Source organism: Solea solea, chromosome 3, assembly GCF_958295425.1.
Source record: "Solea solea chromosome 3, fSolSol10.1, whole genome shotgun sequence".
In the NCBI taxonomy this organism is placed as follows: domain Eukaryota; kingdom Metazoa; phylum Chordata; class Actinopteri; order Pleuronectiformes; family Soleidae; genus Solea; species Solea solea.
The window spans coordinates 11,904,131-11,925,865 of record NC_081136.1 but is presented as its reverse complement, the minus strand read 5'-3'; the positions used below and the strand labels follow the sequence as shown (position 1 = coordinate 11,925,865).

General features: G+C 39.3%; 1 protein-coding gene across 1 annotated transcript; it reads right to left on the bottom strand.

The window, feature by feature from the left end:
* Positions 1-249: 249 nt before the first annotated feature.
* tbc1d19 (TBC1 domain family, member 19) lies at positions 250-20,789 on the bottom strand. The gene is made up of 21 exons (XM_058623924.1): positions 20,585-20,789; positions 19,838-19,910; positions 18,871-18,916; positions 17,572-17,647; positions 16,370-16,444; positions 15,939-16,002; positions 14,379-14,425; positions 13,610-13,720; positions 13,452-13,524; positions 13,054-13,092; positions 11,851-11,963; positions 9,723-9,797; positions 9,361-9,423; positions 6,573-6,657; positions 6,402-6,446; positions 5,432-5,464; positions 5,231-5,340; positions 5,039-5,130; positions 3,892-4,007; positions 3,603-3,673; positions 250-709 (listed from the first exon to the last, which is right to left on the bottom strand). Exons 1-21 carry the CDS (start codon positions 20,678-20,680, stop codon positions 635-637), a joined length of 1,578 nt encoding a protein of 525 aa, XP_058479907.1. The 5' UTR covers positions 20,681-20,789; the 3' UTR covers positions 250-634.
* Positions 20,790-21,735: the final 946 nt, after the last annotated feature.

The following is a 21,735-nucleotide window of genomic DNA, read 5'->3' as shown; positions in this document are numbered from 1 at the left end:
CACTGCAGGGGGAATTTCGTAACACCAGTGTTGGTTTTCAACATTTACTTTTTCACTATTTCACAGAATAATCTGGGGTTTCTCCATAATTGAACACATTTGCATATGTTAAAGATACACATGTCGTGTACTGTAAACATATCATGCAGTTGAGTTTACTTGCTTGAGGCAGCAGGAGAACTTTTTTTATATATATATATATATATGTATATATATATATATATATATATATATATATATATATACATATACATATATATTTATTTATATGTATGTATATGTCTTAGCATAAATGCATTGCAAAGGAGGTGATATTTTCTGATCCAGCTGACCCGAGTGAGCGCTGGTGTGTGTTTATCTGTACTTATAATACTGTATCTCACGACATGTGACATGCTAAAGACAGGTTTGGCCTGATGCTTGAATCACTGCAGGGTGAATTTTGTAACACCAGTAACACTTTGATATTTCACAGTATAACCTGGTGCTTCTCTATAGATCATTAGTCATATGCTGGATGTGGTTTTCATGGCAGAGCGCAATTTCTTCACGTTTCTTTACCCTCCAGCGTGTGGTACATACATACTGTACGTACCACGGACTCATGGACTGTAGTTCCGGTGCTCCTCAGGTGTCAGATGGCAGTGGCAAATAGGAAGATCTGAATGAGGGGAATGACCTTCAGAGTGGAAAGGTCAGCGAGGACGGCCTGCAAGCAAAACCCAAATGAGATTAGTCATAATAAAGGTGCAGTGTATAACATTTTGGAGAACTGAGTTGCAGAAACTGAATATACAATAGATAAGAATGTTGGTATAGTAGATGTATAATTGCTTTAAAGTAAAAACCATTTGGTTTTCCAATTCATATTGATATTTCTATGGAAGATTGGTTAATAAAATCCTAAAATAGATAGCCATTTCCTGTATCCTCTGCGAAAAAACGATTGCAAATGCGCAAGACTGACCGAAGCTTGGGAGCTAAGCTAACAGCTGAGTATGACTACTTTGACATCTATGGTGAACAACAGGGGTGGGTCAAAATATCAATTTGGTGATATATCATCCTCACGCAATATGATAATCAATACGCCAGGGAAAATATCGATAATTCAATTAAAAAGTGAAGGCGCTCTAAAGTAAACAGTGAATGAGGAAAACCAAAGAAGAGGGAGTTAACGGAGGGATAATGACAGAAAAAGCTACGTAAAAGGATCCACGTTCAATGCGTACACTTTATGCACTGAACAACCAGAAATTCTTACGTACACCACTTCTCAGATGCTTTGGTGTCATGACTGACCTGACACACTTCTAGTGTGTAACGGCCAACATAGTTCCCAGATATGCTTGGAAAAGGGAGGGGTGAGCTGGGAAGTTCTCCGTTTACTACAAACTGCAGTCCCACCATTAGATGGCACTACAGTGGACCTGTAAACGCCTGCCACTTCCTGACCACAGTGATCTTACCTTCGCCCACCAAGTCCAGGACAGGGGCTATTTAAGGATTTCAAAAAGAACACACACCGTTCGAAATGCAAAATGATGATGCGGGATTCTTGGGAAGCGATGATCTGTGCTTTAAGAGTCCACCACTCACCCACCCTGTCCACTTCAGATTGGTGGGGATTAAATTTAGGGGCCCTGATCATGTTAAGAGAAGGGGCTTAATATTTCAACACTGGGCCTGAGCTTCTAAATATAAGATAAGGAGCAGTGTGTTTGACTCGCTTTCCTGGGGCAGGTGGCAAATGAGTGAGCAAATAGTGCCGGCCAGCATCTTGGAGCAGCAGATCCGCCATGTGCCCCATGCGTCACACTGTAGTTTAACCCCTTGCCCTCAGGAAAAGTGGGGGGTGAAATGGGGGAGGGAGAGAGGCCAGTCTTTGTATGGGTTACTCAGGTCAGATGATAGTGGGACCTCAGTATACACACGAGTGCAGGCACGCACAAGAATTACTTTACTGGTTACTGTAATAATATATCATGAGCTACAGTGTGGAACACAACACAGGATCCACACATCTAGCTATAATTCGTGTGTCAGAAATCACAGTTATTAAGCCAGAATCAGCACAGAAATATGGCTGCCATTGTTATTATGACAACCAAAATATTATAATATAATATAATATAATATAATATAATATAATATAATATTCAAAATGGAGTCCAGACAGTCTGTATATGTCCAAGAGTGGACATATTCAGACTGTCTGTTGAATGTTTTGTTGTTCTGCCGTGAAAACACAGGATGCAAGCTCAACTGTCCTCCTGTTGTTGTGAGCGGTCAACTCTAAGACCAAAGCATCTGAAAAGCTGTGTGTGGAAGTACTTAAGGCTTTAGCCTGTAGGTGGCAAAGTAAGGAGCAAAACAGCTGACTCAACTGTCACCTTAGTGGTTAGCTCCACCTGAGTGAAGCAGTGGAGACATCATAGGCGAGCAAAACAATGAGTGATCAACCTCAATGATTCATGATAAGAGTAATAATGTCAGTCAAGTTGCAGTGCAAAATCTCCCCCACCCCCACCAAAAAATAAATAAAAAGGAAACCGGGGTGGGAGGTGCATGTACATAGCACTGTTTGGTGTTGTGAGTCATATTAAAGCTCCAGTACAGAACCTCTATCACCCCCTGTAAACTTAGCAAAACACTGAGTGACCTAGTTGTTCTTCCCCTGCCACTCCCCAGTCTCTCTCTCTCTTAGACACAAATACACATAGCTTTCGTGCAGCCTTCCTTTTAAATACTCGCACATTTGTTTGGACAACATAACAAAAGTAGGGCTACAACTAATGATTATTTAAGAACCTCAGAAATCAGGGAGCTTGTTTTAACTATTAACCCTTTAACGCCTAAGCCTCAAGACTATTTTTTGCTTATTTCAACCATAAAAGGGCCATTTTCCCATTTTTTCTAGAATAACTTTCAATATCTGGCAGTTATTTACAATTCACGTGCATGTTAAAATAGTGTATTAACAATTTAAAATGAAGAAAAACTAAATGTTTATTGAGAAAAAACACCATAGTTGTACATGAACACCAGATTTAGGACTCAATGTCCAAATCCAAAAAAAATGGAAACTTGTATGGGTGTTTTTCTAACTCTCTCCTCTCCGGTGACAAAGACATTGATTCTCTGGCTTCCTGAGTGAAATTAACATAATGACCACACTTTGGCTTTGACTTGCAACCGCTGGAATATTTCCGATAGCACAAACCGGCGCATATTCATGGTAATGCAAAGTGCGCTTGCACAAACATGTCTGCGATACGCTCTGTGTTAAAGCGTCCATTACCATAATAGTTGGCAATTAATTTACTAATCAGTTAATCAATTAACTGTTTATAAGTGGTGCTGGGAAAAGGGAGGCAGGTGACTTGGTGAGTGTTGGCAGGCTGACACAGAACGGGGTAAGCGAGGGCAAGGGTTCTTAAAAGTCTAGTTTTCTCAGACGCACACGCAGGAGGAGACTGGGTTACTGGAATCGGTTGCTGTTTACAGCTATTTACAGCCTTATACATTGGGAGTATGCGGGGGACCGAGACAGGGCCAGAATCAGGGTTTCAAACACACTCGTAGAAGTCAGATGGTCATACCTCAGCCGAGGCCAGTGACGTCACTTCCATCAGGTTCTCAGCACGGAAGGCAAACACAGCAGCTGCAAGGACTGGAGGAGGTGTGAGGAAAGAAACAGAGAGGAGGACAAGGCACAGAGGAGTAACATCAGAATGGTGGAGGAGGATGTCATGTGGGGAAAGAAAAGGACATGTAAAAGAGAAAAGGAATGAATGAGAAATAAGAGGCATTTGTATTTTGATACTTAAATGACAAATGTCAACACCGTTATTGCAGTTTTAATTGATCGGGAGTGAGAAACGAACCCACCTGCGACTATCTCCAGTGATTCATACCCCAGGATTCGATCCCAGAGAAGGAGCAGCTGGTCAGTCGACAGATAACCAGAAAAAGCTCGAACCATCCACTTAAAGGCGATACGCAACCTACGGGCAAAAATGGCACATTTTTTTTCATGGTCCACATTCAGTTCTGACAAAAACTAGGATTTATTAGTGTGTAACTGTTAAACAAAAAGACAGAGGACTGAAAGGCCAGTTTTGAAAAACTGTAATTTCCAATCACCACCACATGATGGCGGTAGCACTTTTCTACAGGACTGAGACAAAACAACAGTACATGAAAAGACTAAAACAAATCTGTGTACAATGAATAATACATGACACAACCAACAGTAAATATTACTAAGACTAAATGCCTCATGTAGAGAGATAAAGACAGTTTAAAGAAGTATTTTTAACACAGAGTATATGAACATTATTTTCAGATTATTTTAAAGTGTGTAAGAACGGCAAATAATTGAAATTTTTCCATTGCAATAATAATTGCTCAGACAATTAAAAAAAAAGTCTGTTACAATCAAACTATTGATGACATTTTTTATATCGTATTCCATATTCTGTATGTTTTTATATTGTATTTGGTCTGTTTGAATAGAAGTAGCCCTGTCCTGTCTAAAACCTTTATATACTGCTGCCTGTTTTGTCTGGGAGACTCCTACGAAAGAGATGTAGAATCTCAGTAAGTTTTATAACTGGTTAATTGCAGTTAAATACAAGAAAAATAGCTAAGCAAGGCGGCTGAAAACACATTAATTACCCAGGAAAAGTTTCTGAAGTGCATTCTACTGCTAAAAAAGGTTGTTCTGCTCGTTCCCACCTCCAGTGCTACCGCTGCATACACACAAACACTTCCTCAGTCAGGTCTGATAGTATTGTTTGACAGAGTCTAATTCCCAGATGGAGGACACATCATCATACTAACAATTCAACAGCGGAAGAATCATAACATCAACACTGCACTGCAGCTTTAGGGAAAAAAAACATTTTCCCAATAATGGATAATAATTACAATGAAAATAAACATTTTACTCTTTTGGTTTTTCTTGTCAGTAATATTGCTGTTGTGAGCTAGATTAAGTTAATGTCTGTATAGTGTTACAGTATCAGCTACTCACGGCTGTGCACCGATCTGTCGGAGGTGGTAGAACAGCTGAGGCAGGTGGGTCTGGATCAGCCGCTCAAACTGCAGACACAAAGACACTATACCCTGCAGGAGCACATGTGTACGTGACATGTAAGTACAAGGCATTGTACAATTCAAATTCTGTTGGTATTGAGCAGCCGAGCACAATAACCAAGGATCTTACCGAGGGAGAGGAGGAGATGGAGTGTAATCTGAAGAAGAAGCGGATGTACATCTCCCTGAAGACACTGTACAGCTTGGATGGCTCATTGTACAAGTAACACAAAGGTGCCACTGTGAGACAAACACTGTTCATTCTGTGTTCTTCCATGGAAAAGTAGCATTAGCATAGCACAGCGCATTCATAGAATTAAAATGTACTCACCATACATCGAAAACCCATGGAACGGGATCACACCTGTTTAAATGATATTTTCAAATCAGTGCGATCAAAAGATTCAGCAACGAATGTTTAAGGTCTTGTTCAAACTGCCAGAAAAAGTGTTTTTTTGTGTGGAAAGCAACACATATGGAATCTAATCATCTCAAAACTAATTTACCACATTTGGAGGTGGTCTGAAATGTGATTCAGATCAGGTTCTTTCAGATGTGTCTCAGTCTGAACGCAGTGGCTCTAATCAGATTTCTACCACCAACACTTACCCGCGCTTCACAAAACACACACACACGACGACGACTGAGGTGTGCCGCACATCTCGTTGCAGTCTTCTCCGTCACTACGTTTTCTTTTTACTGTTACTTTATTAGGAATGTCATCCTCATTCTAAATGATGAATTTGTTTAAATGTAATATAACACGGTGGATTCACTGAGGAGGAGCAGTGTCGGCAGTTATGGGTCATTTTCTGGAAAACTAATTTGAGCTTAAGACATTTATTTTAGAAAAGAAACACATCAAATTACATTGCGGACAGCCACATTGCACATGTTAAGATTGTTTAAGAAATTTTTTCTACACTGTCACCCAGACACTAAGAGGAGATGTGATGCAGCCTGGTCAGGACCAAGTGAAATGCGGAGTTGAATGTGATATTGTTCTACGGAACTGCATTATGATGAAATTCTGCAACTAAAAGAGCTTTTCGGTTTGTTTATGGATGAAGAAAAGTCACATCATCATGATTTAATAGTTTTTCTTCAAAGAAAAAAGATGCAACAATTATCAGTTGTACCAATTATGAATCAAATTATAATTACAATATCTGTCAAAATAATCACGATATAATGTTCCGACCATAGAGTGCAGCTGTAGGTACCAGTCTCATTAGTTATTATCTTCATATTTAATGTATAAATACATTAAAGATAATGCTCATGGTAAAGTGCAGGCTTACCGTTGGGAGGATAAACAACAGCACACTCCTCGTCATCCACTTTCCCTGGGAGACAAACAGGGGAAGAACAGCATGTGCGTGTGCTCTCTTAATCATCACTGTCACAGACGTGTGATTATGTCATGGTGTGTATGTGTGTGTGTGTCCTTGGCGAAGGACGCATCATCTCACCCTGGACGTAGGCTTTAGGAGGAGTGGCACTGTTGTATTTGAAGTGCTCCAACACGGCGGTGTCCCGGGAGAAACACAGGAACACCTGGGAACACAGACAGGGATTAAACAGGCTCACATGTACACACACACACACACCTCTGAACTAAATTGAACACACATATTGTATAAGATTTTACATGCTACATGTTTGTGTGGTTAGCTTCCGCTTCAAAATTTGAAACATGTAGAAACATTGATGGTGCAAGATGGCAGCCTCTGTAAAGCAAGGTCCTTGCCTAAAGTGCATATAAAAGGCTTTTTCTTGGCTACAACAATCAAAGATTTTATTTTATAGTACTTATACAATGATACAAACAGATAATTGTATAAAAGTGCTAGCACAAGAAAACGGGCTGGTTGCCGATTCAAAGGTAGTTTGTCAATAGACCATAGACCCAGGTAACCTGGGGCACAACAAGTCATTAAAACGCCTCTGACTGCATATAGATTACATGCTCAACAGGTAATATTATCAATGTCTGGTGACATGCGACAGAAGCAAAAGTAGCTAATGGACTTATTTGTCTCAAAGTCAGTCTTGGCCTGGAGGAGTCACGGTTCCCTCTTGGGTAAGAATCCCATTAAAGCAGCACACCTGGAGCCAGACTGCAACCGAGCCTCAAGTGGCTTCTTGTTTCACAAAATGACCACATAAGTGGTGGCTCTTTCCATTACAGTCCAATCTCTCCATCTTTCTCTGAAGAACAGATTCCATTTCCACCGACCTCTTAAGATGAATTACAGAGGAGGGGAAAATCATTCGTCTGGCCAAACAGCACATGAGGACTCTAGTGTGTGCTTCAACCAGCTCCCATCTGACCTTGGTTATGGAAAGTGGGTGGTCTACAGTCATATGTGGAGAGGTTTAATCTGTTTGGATAGATTATATACTGCAAGGTGTCCTCTGAATGCTACTGTCAGACTTCTTTTTCTAACTTTGTCATCCCCACAGGAAAATGTGTTACTAACCACCTTCTTGTGTCGCCTGTGCACTCATCTGTCACCCACCAAGCAGTACAACTTGCAGACAGGCATTGAATAAAGAGATCAAATTTGAGTGAATAAAAAGGTCACTAAGTGTTTAAATATTCAGAAAAATTCTCTGCTTAAAGACACTAGGGGCGTGTCCACTGGAGGAGCTGCCCCACACACACAAACGTTTTATACACTTTAGTGGGGACCAAAGTGGGGTGTTTTTATACTATGCTGTAGTAGAAATACTACAGCATAGTATAGTAAGGTGTGTATTTCTTGACACATGACACCTTCTTCTTGGAATCTGTTAACTCCCGTGACCTACCTCTGGATGCGGAGGAGGGATAAACTCCTGTCCTTTTGATTTATTTACTTATTCATTCATTGATTCATCTTTTCCATTAGTTTCCACGTATTTTGATACGTATTTTGTTTTAATTGTTATTATTATTATTATTATTATTATTATTATTAATGTTGTTATTGTTATTTACTTACTTATTTTCTTTTCTCCTTATATAAGTATATAGGTAGAAGAAACTCCCTTTATTTTCTTTTGGATAACATCTTAACATCATAACAGCAACGGTGGCAATCCACGCTCACTGAATGTTCAATCAGAATTCTTCAGAATTCTTTCATTTAAAAATGAGTTTACCGTGGGTCAATATTGACTACTAAGGCTGTGGATTGTTCTTGCGTCACTTCAGCTACCAAGTAGCAAGACTTGTTGACAGTCGCTGAATAAACCGGTTGCCAAATTTGAACAAATAAAAAATCTATAAAATTCTGGTGGGTGTCCACCAGAGGAGCTGTCACACACACACACACACACACACACACACACACACACACACTCGCACGACTTGCTAACAGTTGCTGAATAAACCGGCTGCATGTATGTGTATCAGCTGTGCACCAAAGGCAAATAGAGCAGTGACTAACAGAGAAACTAATAATAACAAGTTGTATCCGTATCCTTGTCTGGGGCTGAAAATCTACCAGTAGATAAAGGAATGCTGTCATACATTAACTGCCCTGATGTGACATTGAACTGACAAGAGTTTAAAAGTGTTTATATTAAACAGAGGTTGTATTTATTACTGTTCCCTGATGAAGATAACGTTAAGAAATGTCATGTTTACAGAGAGGGAGTATGAACAGCGCTGACTAGTTACCATGAGCATATTGATAAAAGTCAAAGTTAGATTTAGTAATTCAATCTATACGTTAAGATGTATGTATGTGTTTGTGTTCTCAGTGGTTATACATTCAAGGAAGAAGGTAAAGTTAAAGTTCCACTTTAGCAAGAATCGACTACGCTTCAATTCAATTTGATGTTATTATAAACTAGAATTAAAACGGTCGTGTGTGACTGTACACAAATGTAAAACTATGAGTAACCATGTCAAATAAGTTTATAGCTTACAGTTTATAGCTTGCATTACCCTGCGATATTTCCGTGCTGCACACAGGAAGTGATTTGTTTCATGTCAAGACAGATGGCGGCAACTGCAACATTTAGTAAAGCGAGGCGGCTGCAAACACAGAAATTCTCCCCCAGTCAGGTAGTACTGATAGTAGTAGCAGCATACAAATAATGCTGGGTACTACTATCATAATAACATCCTTTCTGTTTACAAAGGCCCAACAGTGACAGAATATAAAAAATGGGCAACTGTCATAAAAATCTAAACAAACCACACCCAGAGTCTCGTTAAAAAAAAGTAATCTAAGTTTAGAATTTTGACGAGAGTATGACGATGCTCACCTGATAGAGGAAGTCTTCAAACACAAAGTAGTAGTCGTCATTACTGGCGGTGAGCTTCACATCCTGGTGAGCAGGATATGGGTAATTTTAGTGCATAATTTCATAATGGAAGGACAAGTACATTAACTGTACAGCTGATAACTCGGCAGGACTATAAATGTATAAAAACACAGTGACGTTTCTCTGAAAACACAGTACAAAAAAAGATTCCACGGTACAACTTTGGTATCAGATGTGTATGACGTGCGGGATAAATGTTTTAGTGGTCGGACGACACAATTCACCCCAAAACATAAGCTTTATGTATGACTGTAATGTCCTACCCTGGGCAGAGTGTGCGGTCAAACAAACATGACCCATACCTTATAGATAAGTTTGTCCACCAGCAGGTCATGCTGTATGACGCCGGCCTTCAGCTGTTCATAATGCATGACATCCTAGAAAGACAAAAATCCAACATGATTTTTGAAGAATATGTTAAGTTTTCCCTCATTTTATTACTTTAACAAATCACCTTTACATCAACATTATCCAACAGTTTTGACAGCAGGATTAAACCGAGCTTAAAAGTTAGGTATCACGTTTCCGGCCATTTGGTAAAACTCAAATGTGTCTCCGGAGTTGAACAGGTAATCATAAATGAAGTTAAAGAGCAGGCAACGGTGAGGATGGAGCTATAAAAAAATATAGGGAAGCAGCCTGACAATGATCAGCACTGCGGATGTGAGGAGAACAGAAACAGAGATCGCGATTTTGACAGCTGACAATAAAAAGAATGTGGAAAAAAAAAAAAAAAAAAATCAATGGGAGGATGAAATAAACTTTGACTAAGTATTTGAACTCTATCATGTTGCTATTGAGGGAAAACGTGGGTTACAGCAGTTCACTGTGGATATGCACTCACCGGCCACTTTATTAGGTACCTGCGTAACATATCTAATCCACCAATCACATTACAGCAACTCAACGCATTTCGAGTTAGCATCAGAATACGGAAGAACAGTGATCAACGTAGGGATGTCTTTGTCTTTTTACTCTAGCCTTCAACTAGCTCCTTTTTATTCCACCCTGTGTTTAATTTGCATATTTTGTTTCATTTCACAGTTAAAACAGGGTTTTTTACTTTTAGACTTTAGACTTTTCTGATCCAGTGATTTTGAACAGTATCTGACAGGAACTGACATTGATTATCTTATTGGCTCATCCCTAGATAGAGGTGACTTTGGTTGGTCTGAGTATTTCAGAAACTGCTGATCGAAAGTGATTTTCAATCACATCCATCTCTGGAGTTTACAGAGAACGGACCAAAAAAAGAAAATATCCAGTGAGTGGCAGTCCACAACCACAATGACCAGACTGGTTCAAAATGGTCAAAATGCAACAGTAACTCAAACATCAACTCATGATAACCAAGGTTATAGTGAACTTTGTAAACCTTTTTCTTATCATAAAGTGTCAATGGCTATTGAGTGTATTTCTAATGAATAATTTCAATATGAATTGAGGCATGAAATAAGTGTTTGCATGTTAAATTTTGTGTGATGTCGGACTGTTTAATGCGTTTGCCGTTGTGCTGTTCAGAGCCACGCTGACAATCTTTCGACATCAGCCAGCTGCTCTGTTACTTTCCCTCAGAAATCAATCTTCCCATCTCAAGTATTGTTTTATTGACTTGACCTCGACAGGAGACAGCACTTTTGCCTCACAGGCCGGCCGTCGGTCTGTTTGGGCTAACTGTGCTAAATGGCAGCCATCTGATTTTAACTGACTGACTCTAGCAGCAGCTGAAAACTTTGGCTTTTAGTACGACATGGGAATCGATGCAGCTGTGAGTGCACGGCTGCTGCTTTTTTTTCCTTGAATCCTTTTAACAAACACTGACAGACGCCACAAGCCTGCAACTCAGTCGTGTATTTGTGGCCCAGTTCAGACTTGGTATTCACATCTGTCCTCTGATCTGATCGCATGTGGACAGAGCTAAATACAGCTCTCTACAACTGGCATTAAAATGTGTGCTCTCCTACAACTGCATGTGATCAGATCTGGCTTCCCAAGCCTCTTATAGAAAATACACACTGACTTCATGATGTCAAAGTGTTTGTGTGTGTGTATCTGTGCTATTCACAGCAAAGAAAGAAAAAAAGAGTCAGGATAAGATGGATGAATCAATGCTCTACCCTACTCGCCCTGCTGAATCATGAAACAAGATTTTGACTATTAAACAAAAGTAAGTATGTGACAATCAGTGTTAATAATGTGGCAGTGGCAAGAAATAAATCAAGCTATACTGATTAGACTAAAAATATACGTCAGCGTTAGAAGGTATTTGCATTCATGCAGCTCGGGAATATGGTCACGTGTGTCCTCAAACCACCCTCAAATGTGGTTTTTGTCATCATATCTGTGGACATATGGGACAGACGTACAGACATGGACTTAGATCACTCAGGGTGGCTGTTGATATTGGGTCTGAACAGTGTCTGTGTGTACCTGTGGCTGGTTGGTGGAGTTCAGAATGAGGGCCCACAGATCTGCTCTGAGCCCAGTGGGGCAGCCTCGCCTGCTGTACTGCTGAGCTGCTGCACTGTCCTGATCCTCAACCACTGGATATCAGGGAGGGAGAGAGAGAAGGAGAAACCTAATCATATTGTTGCTGCAAATACGTGAGAAGATCAATACCAATCTCATGTCTGTCCATTTAACATGAAGCTGCAGGGATGGGTTTAGTTAGCATCAAGACTGAAAGCATGGCGAAACAGCTTGTGTTCAACCTTTTTGTTGGTCGTCCGTCTAATAGCTTTATAAGATTAATAATAACAAATGATAGCCAAAATAGTTCAATGAAATAAACCTTTATTGAAAAACACTAATGCTGTGTGTCTCTCCAACCTACATTTTGTGCTTGCACTGCAGTGCACTCATGTATTTAAATAAAATGTATAAAATAAAATAAAATGTCTGTCAAACTGTCAAATAAATACTTGGATAAAAAAATGTTTTAGCGATCCATCAATATTAAGTTTCCGAAAAACTACTGCATCTCCATTTGACCCCAACTAAGCAGTGAAAGTGGCTGAAAACACACGGTCCTTGACTTAAGTTGCCATAATATAAACCAACACATTCTTCAACTCTTTAATTTCATATTTAAGTGCTCAAACACAGATAAATGTCTGGGAGCCAACACGCAATTGGCAGAGGCCGAAACTGTGACCTAGGACCATTTTGTATTTTCATACTCTTTATCGATTGGTGTGTGATTAAAGTCCATAATAAGGTTTGTTGTTCTTGGTTCATAGCAAAGCAATGAGTTAAAAGTTGAAATATCAATCTTTCTGATTACAGCACCAGAGAGAGCAAAGAGTGGGATTTATTACAGTGACTGAGTCAAAAAGACACATTAAAAGAATGCCGAGTGAATTTAGATTTATAGATTTATATTCCATATATGCAACTAAAATAAGTGCTAATACCAAACTTGAACTTTGTTTTGGTTTTATTCTGTTTGAAAAGATTTAAGTTAATATATTAATATTTGTTTTTATATAACACTGTAGAAAAACTGTTTGTCTGTTAGCTTCTGAAGTAAATTCATTTACATATTTAAATACCTAAATTAAAGGCAAATTAAAGAATTTAAACGGAAAAACATGAACACATTTAACTATTCAAAAAGAAGCAGCACACACTTACCTTTCTTCCCAATTTGTACGTAGTCACTTTCAAACAAGTCTGTGCAAGGAAAAAAAAGAGATAGCACAAAACAGATTTATCAGCTGCGCCCTGGTTGTGACTCTGTATTTGTAAAATCAAAGAGATAATGTTAGTTTATTTAAGCCACAAACGCCAGACTGTAAAAATGTCAATATGTGGACTCAACACAGAGGTTCCAGACAGCCATGTGGCACAGGAAAGGCTGGTGAGAAGTCGAGTGCGGTTTATACACCAATAAAATCCAGTCATTGTAAGATAAACAAATTTATTTCTGTAGTATTTATTTAGAATCGCTGGCAGCTAAAGAAGGGTTTGTTCAGGTTTAAGATTAGAAGCTGCTGTAAGGTTATTTTAAGCACTTTTCTTTTAAAGACTACCTGGATGTATGTGTGCGTGGTCGTCAATCCCCAACTGCCCCGTGGTCAGGTTGAGCTCTGAGAACGACCGTCTCTAAAACACACAGACAATATTCAGGTTATAGTGTTGAGTTAAAGTCACTAATGGACAGAAAATGGAGATGATGAATAAGCCCTACCAGCTGTGGGATGTCCCTGACATTGAGGGGAGAGTGTATGAGGCCCCAGTGACTCCTGGAGCTGACAGCCTCACTACTGTCATAGTTGGGGTTCTGCAAACTGATCAACACCTGTGTAGGGAAGATTTGATGAAGCATAATGGTTTGTCTGGTTGTATGAGGTATTGACACATTATCACCAACTTCGCCAAGATGTTTTCATGAACCTGACCTAGACATGGACGCTTGCTCTCACTGTTAGTAGCCATTCACTCTCCCACACCAAAGCCCATAAAGAAAATCTGTATTTTTAACTCACAGGGACATGACGCCGCTGGTTTACTGCTGCCTCATTTCGTAAGTTTGTGTCACATAGGTAGGTAAATTTCAAACAATGAAGTCAAAAGATAACACATTTGCTCTTACTGATGGAGGAAATGGCGGATCCAACTCTTTTGCCTGCTGTGATTTGAAATAATTGATTTTCTCTGTGGACTTTGGTGCGGAAAGTGAGCAGACATGGCACACAGTGAGAGAAAAACAGCAAACATATGATTAAGATATCTTAGTTTTAAGCAGGCATAGATTTAATATGGTGTCACTTTGTATTAAGTGGTTAAAATAAGTTTCTTTGTCGGTCACTGCTGCCAGCGAGCAAGTGTCCAGGTTCCAGGCTGGTGCATGGAAACAGCAACCAAAATCAATGTTGAAGGAATGGCGATACGTACAACCACAAAAACTTCACATTTCAACACGAAAAAGCTGCAGCAGCATTAAAGGATGTGTTTACCTCTAGAAAGTCTTTGGGCGCATAGACGGGCCTAAAGCGGCTTAAATCTGCAGGGAGACACAAACACTTGAATACAGCGGAGCGGAAACTCTCCATTTATGTCATTATCGATTAACAACTGATATGAAAATGAATAATAATGACAGGCTTCAAGAATTGTTGTTAAATAAAGGTCAGTGAGTGCTTGATTACTCTCCCAACATTAATCATATCATTTGCTTTGCTTCACCTTTCCCTATAATCAACATCCATCTGCAGTCAATGGTTCTATGCCCTCCACTAAACTACATTTTGATAAAACATGACAGCTCTAGAGCAGATCAATCTTCATGACATTTACCAATGTAATTTTAAGAACAGGTTCAGCAGCTTCAAGTCAGAACTACGAACATAATGCAACCACAACATACATTTCATCAGGCTAGTATAACCACCGAAAGCATTTGTGGCAAATAACTTCAATATGTGGTGGCAGCTTTCTACAAAAGAACAGCTGAGGTTAATTCAGCCTGTTTGAAGTGGGACTCCCATCTGCTTTCTGTGTAAAGCGGCAGTAAAACCAAGTTTCGTGTCTTCCCCGTGCAGAGCGAGGGAACACTTGGATGGAAGCAGGATTCCTTTATTATTATTGCTGCCACATCCAAGGAGTCTGGACAGTTTCTATGTTAACAGTCCAGAGTGTTTATAGCCGCAAGACAGCGCACTGTTCTAAATGTTATTATACGCAAATCTCCAGTGATAGCATTGCTAGGAAACAAGATTATCATGTCCTTTGTATGAGTTAGTTTAAAGTCGATAAGACCAGTGCATTGACACTAAGCAAGGTAGGATATAAATAGACTGCATTCACTCCATTTTAAAACTTCTTTTAAAATACTTCAAAGAGGAACACTGAATATACCACTGGCGACTGGGAGGTAATATTTAGCACTGTGGGTTCAGTTTGCTCAACACAAGAATCTTTTATTCCCCTGAGTTTCCCCTGAGATGAGAAATGTCTTCATTCTTTTCATTGTTAAGTGCCCACCAGTAACACTCGGTCCTGTTAGCGTAACTGTTAGCAAAGATGGCGGACACTGTTTACATTCTGGGAATGAGGTCCCCCAAGTGTCACTGGTGGGCACGTAACAAAAAAGATATTTCTCGACTCAGGGGAAACTGAGGTTGGGATGAACGATTTTTCAAAAATACTTACCCCTATTCTAGTAATACAAAGCTAAAGTATTCCTTTGAAGGTCAGCATCAGTCATAGAGAAAACCCTTATTGGTCTACCTCTAATTCAGTGCCTACTTTGTGCAAGTAGAAATTATTTATTAAAACAGAGCCGCATCTGGAAAATCTAGTATTAACTTCAGTTCAATATGTTTTGGGAAAACCCTCCCTTGATAAATACCAAACACTAAGGCAAACATAAATTGGTAGATCTCGCTGAAAGATGTCAGTCAATAGTAAATACACCAGTGCCTGAGTGACGCAGCAGTTTACACACACATCAACACAAATCCGTCATAAAAGGCAGATTGCTCAGGGCCAAAGTCCCTGGGTAAATGTCTCCAGACCTGGTTCATCTGTGCCCATCTCGTTCCATTTGTTAGTGATCTCCTTCTGCTCTGCTGCAGGCCTCTGTGGAGCAAACAGACGCAGACAAAATGTCACATCAAAAAAGTGCTTTTTCTTTTAAATGGTCATAGAGGCAATCATGTGTGCACACAAGCCAAATAAAAAATACAGCCTGTTTTTAATCAGTTTGAGTTAATTAATTATTGCTAACTCTTCCAGCAAATGGCTTCAATCCGCGACTGTTGAGTTCAGGGATCAGTCAGCTCAGGATGAAAAGTCCTTGTGTTGCAAAAAAAAAGTGCAAAACAAAATATGATTAAAAAAAAATACAATGATATAAAAGCCAGAGTGTTGCTAGCAGGGATCCTGGATTAAAAATTGATGTAATTATGCCAAGTCAGCAATGACTGACTGAAGAAGTTGTAGCTACCATTCGAGCCAGTGGCACCCCCAACTCTGAGCTCATGCTGTTCAGGCTTTTGAGGACACGCTTCTCCCAGCTGGCCTGTGGAAGAGAGGACACACACGCACACACACACACACACACACACACACACACACACACACACACACAAGGGATGAGCCAATACAATATTGTCCAATACCTGGTAAAAAATTACTAATCACGATTCATCTTCACCAGTTTCATAGTCAGACGTGTTTGTTTGTTTCATTTTCCTCACTCTCTCTGACTAAAACAGCAGAAACACTTGTGACTTACGCTGCTGCCCAGCGTAGTAATATAGCCAGAAAATAGTGCCAAACTGATAACATAACATATGCATGCATGTTTGTGGTTTAAAACCTGTTAGTTATTTGTCCCAAACTCTCTCCCAGAACTACTTTTCTCGGATCTGAACCAGAGCCTCTTTAAATGATTTAACAATGTTGCATCCACTCTACTCCTGGGGTCTGTGTCATACAACTTGATGTTCATAAATCCAAACTATTCCTTTAAGTCCTGGTTTATCTGGTCACTGAGCATCTAGTCTGGACAGGAGTGGGCCGGTCAGATGAAAAAAAGTCTAACTTTTTGGGGAAAAGCTTGTAGTGGTAGGCAATATGAGGTTTAAATTATATGATGATTTTCCATCATGATTTTCTTCAGGTTCTCCGGTTTCCTTCCACAGTCCAGAAAGATGCAGATTTGAGGATTAGGCAAATTGGACACTCTAAATTGACCATAGGTGTGAGTGTTTTTTTGTATCTATGTAGCCCTGTGATGGACTGGCGACCTGTCCAGGGTTTACCCTGACTTTCACGCTAAGAGTGGCACCAGCACCCCCTGTGACCCTCATGTGACCCTCATGTGGAGGATAAAGCGGTAGAAGATGGATGGGCCGCGAGTTTGAGACCTCCAAATTTGAGTGATCCCAATACGTGTGAAATGCACCTCTATTTTTGTGTTTCGGCATCTCTACTATTGTTCATGCGTGACACACCGCAGCAAAAAATAAACAGAGACTATTTCTGCTCACCCGATCCAAACACATACACACATTTTTCTCCAGATACTGTGCTACAAATGGCATGAACGGCAAGTTGTATCTCTGAATTCTGCAGCCAAGAAGAATCATGGAAGTAGAAGAGAAAAGAGTTAGAAGTGACGGAGATAAGATGAGACAGACCAACCTGTGCTTTGCGCATGTAGGCCAGTGGCTCTTTGAGATGCTCTGCAGGAGCTATGGGATGGCTCAGGGGCAGCTGGCTAGAATAAGCAAACACAAGAACAGGAGTGAGGAGTATTACAATACAATAGAAGTAGAATGGGTGGATCAAGTAAACATGTGAAAATGCCAAACTGTTTTTACCCAAAAAAAAAAAATAAAATAAGGGGGAGTGAAGCCAATATGGACACAAACAGCTAATCCTGGTGAGATGGTGGTGTTTAAAAGAAGTACACTGTCAAACAGAAAGAGAATGAAATGTTCCTCCTTTTTTTTTTTGGAAAACACGCCACCAATTATGTCCCTCACCCTCAGCTTTTCCAGGCATATTGAATGACTCAAGGACGAAGTGTGTTAAACAACATTCAACCTAATCTAAACACCTATAAGTGCTCATATGGCTGACTATGGAAAACAGAGGGAGCATTAGTCAATGTCATCCTTTGATTGCAAAACATCGCTCATCATATGTTTCAATGTAAGCCTCAGGAGAGAAACGGGGGTATGTCATCCTTTAAGGTAAGAGAACACTGTCACTTACTAAAGCTGTTCCCTGAAGAACAAAGACTTTTCCTGCTGTTTGCCTGTTTGATTCTAATAAAGATAAGACGCAAACTAAAAGGGAACATAAATCTAGATTATTATTGAGCGATTATCCGCGTTTGAAGTCAATCCCAGTGTCACAATCTCTTGAGAGCCTCAGTTGCTGTGTTTGCTGTCAACTGTCAGTTTTCTTTTCCCAAAGTAAAACAGATGTACCTAATAATAATGAAGAGAGGGTAAACGAAACAAGATGTGAAGTCCAGTAGAGACTGCACTGCTGTGGGAGCACAGAGGCATAGTATTAAAAACTTTTTTTTTAGTTATTACTTGTTGCAGGTGAAAACATCTAAAAGACACACTTAAGTATTTTTTGGAAAGACAAATGAGCAGTTTGCATCTCCCTTAGTTTCCACTATTTTTTAATAGCTGTATTTTATCAGGAGCAATAATTCAAAACAATATTGCATAATACAGTAATATCATAATCTAACATAATTTATCATAATCTACACCTAACAGACTAATGACCAAGAGGAGTGTTTCCCATGCTTTCTTTTAAATAAATGTGTACACGTGCATGGTTTCTCTCTTATTGTCTCACACAGAAGCTTCCCATGAGTATTTACTAACCAATTATCAACTGACCCGCAGTAATTAAATATAGCCCATATGCAAATGCTTTGTTGACATGGCAGTGCTTTAAATTTAAAATATAACTCACACATGAAGTTCTCTGTACACTGCATTCTGCAGCTTCCTCTCCCAGCCTGTGAAATAAGACATAAATTTATCAAATGATAACAGCCAAAACAACAACCAGTAAAAACATTCAGCACAAACTTCTGCCAAGGCTACTCAGTTTCCCACAGTGACAGAGTACACTCCCCTATCATATGAGGTTAACAACAGTTTTAATCAAATCCTGAATCCGGATCTGTGTCTGGATCGTGAGTAAAAATCTAATCATTTCTTCACTGGGCCGTAAACTACAATACATCAAAATCTGTCCTTTACTTTTTGAGAGATGTTGTTTATAAACAGACTAGGTGGGCCTGTTTATGCTCATTTTCAATTTGACCACAAAAAACAGGACTGGAAACAAAAAAATATTTTTGAAATACCACAGTTGTGATGGAGGAAGGTTGACAATTTGATACATGATAAAATGTAAATGCAAACAAGTGTAATGGAAACAGATTCAGCCAATAAGAAAGATTGTGTTTCCATTGCTACTAAAATCTAAACATGGGGTTCTGTATGTATTTGATGGTTTTGCATGGTAATGCTCCATCATCATTTTGAATCTATTACAAAGGAGAATTTGAACTGAAGCTGACTTTAAAAACATAAATAAATCTCAAATCAAGTTGCATGTGCAACACATCATAAAAAACTCAATTAAAAAAAGTCCAAAATCCATAAACCCCAAACTACAGTGAGTGATTAAAATACACACACATTTTCTTTTACCAAATCAATAAAACTTGACAGTTTAATCAAGACCAAACTACAACAGACAAATACAACCAAAACATTACGGCCTTAGCAGAGATACTCACAAAAACTTAAATAATAAGAATAATAATACATTTTCTTGGGCGATAGCAATCAATAAAACCCATTACTTTTTTCAAGTTAAACTGCTCACAAACAGACAAATATAACCACATTGACAGATAGTGACAGACCTGATGTTTTGAGAAAACTGCGCACGTCCTCCTTAAGAGACTCCAATTTAATCTCGGGCTGATGTAAACACTCCTAAATAACAGGGGAAGAAAGGACAGTTGCATGTTACATTACATTACATGTCATTACATGTCATGTTTGGTGCCATTTCTTGCATTGAAGTTGTTTTGACTTGTAAGAATGATGTTGCAGATATCGGTAGTGACTATCCTGTCTACCAAATAAAAACAGATGCCTACAATTCACTACTCACAATGAAATTACAACTAGTCAGAATGACATCACAGATGTCTGTAATGGCAATTCCAGTCAAACTCAGCGAGTTAAATGTTTAAAAGGCTTGCGATACACTCCTCTCATTCAAAAAAAGGATGTTGCCTCTGCTTGAAAAGCACAAATGCTTCAAAATTGTTTTGTCGATGGCAGCTTCCAAAAGAGCAACATTTAGAATTTAGAATTTATATTTTATTAGAACGAGAGTCCTGGAGCTGTAGCATTTCATTTTCATGGAGGTCCCAGAAACACAATTACAAACCACATTTTCACAAAACAGCAGATAACAGACATATATCTTCAAAGGAAGATTAAACATTATTTAAAGCGATTAGCCACTTAAACAAACACGTTTATTCAGGTTCTGCAAATAAACTCTCATAAATCTTACACACTCGACCTTTACAGTAGAATCACTGTACCAGTTCAGATTGACAACATCCGGCTAGTTAGCCACATACTAACCCACTCACTTTGGCTTGCCTCTCTATCTGAGAGTGTAAATGACTTCCTTTGAGCCGCTGCACGATGCGAGCGATGGTCAGTGATAAGTCGTTGCCCTCGTTCATCCTTTTAAACAAAAGTTTTCTTCGGCTTTGGAGTCTAAAACAGTGTAGCAGCTAACGTCAGCAGCATCCACAGCCTCCAGCAGTGCAGTGACCCCATAGAAAGTAACCGTTAGCAACTGCGCTGGACAGTCAGGAAGGAAGCGCGCGGGCAGAAACAAAGGACCTGGTAATTTGGTTCCGGTCTGAAAATATGTTCCGACAGAAATGAACGTTCCACAAGGGGAACTGCACAATCAAGAACATTTATGAATAAATATACAGTACATTTACGAAAATAAACAATACACATTAAATACTCAGAAACAAAGGGTTAACATGTTCTGATAACTGATATTTCAAATCTAACGTAATTTTGAAGATCAACAGTGCTTCTTGTTCGACCTGAGTATAAAGTGTCCATCCATTAAATGAAAAATCGACTTTGCTTTCTTTTTTTCCGTAAGTGTCGAATTCCTTCTGTTCAATATAACTATTATTCCACAATGGCCATTCTCTATCTAGAGATATGACGCTTAGTATTCAGTTGTGTTTGGCATCCATTTAGTCTCCCCTTGTGTTTTCTTTGGTTTGGCCAGACAGCGGGTAGTAGTGGGTATATGTTGAGTGTGTTCATGCTGTGGCTATAAGTCAACCTGTTCAATTCTTGCTTTATACCTAAATATTTTCCAATCAAAACTGTGTCCTCCTGCCTCTGTGTTGACATCACTCACGCAAAGTGTCACATCTGGTTTTATCTGGACTCATAAACTCAACTGGAAATCATCCAAATTCTACCCAACATGTTTTTTGTTTGGTCTAAGTGGATTAGAGCATGAGCAAAGCCATTCTGGACTATTACAGCAATTACAGAACTACATGATTAGTCATGCCTAATGGCATTTTCAGTATGTTTTCTTACTGATAAGACTGGGATTTATTGAGTGATACTGCACTGTGGCATGTACTCTATTTAATTTTCTCATATTAGGCTGCAATGGTGGCAATTGGTTGATAAATAATTATGCGTATTTGCATTGTTTGCACTGCATTTTTATTTAAACAACCAATTATTTATG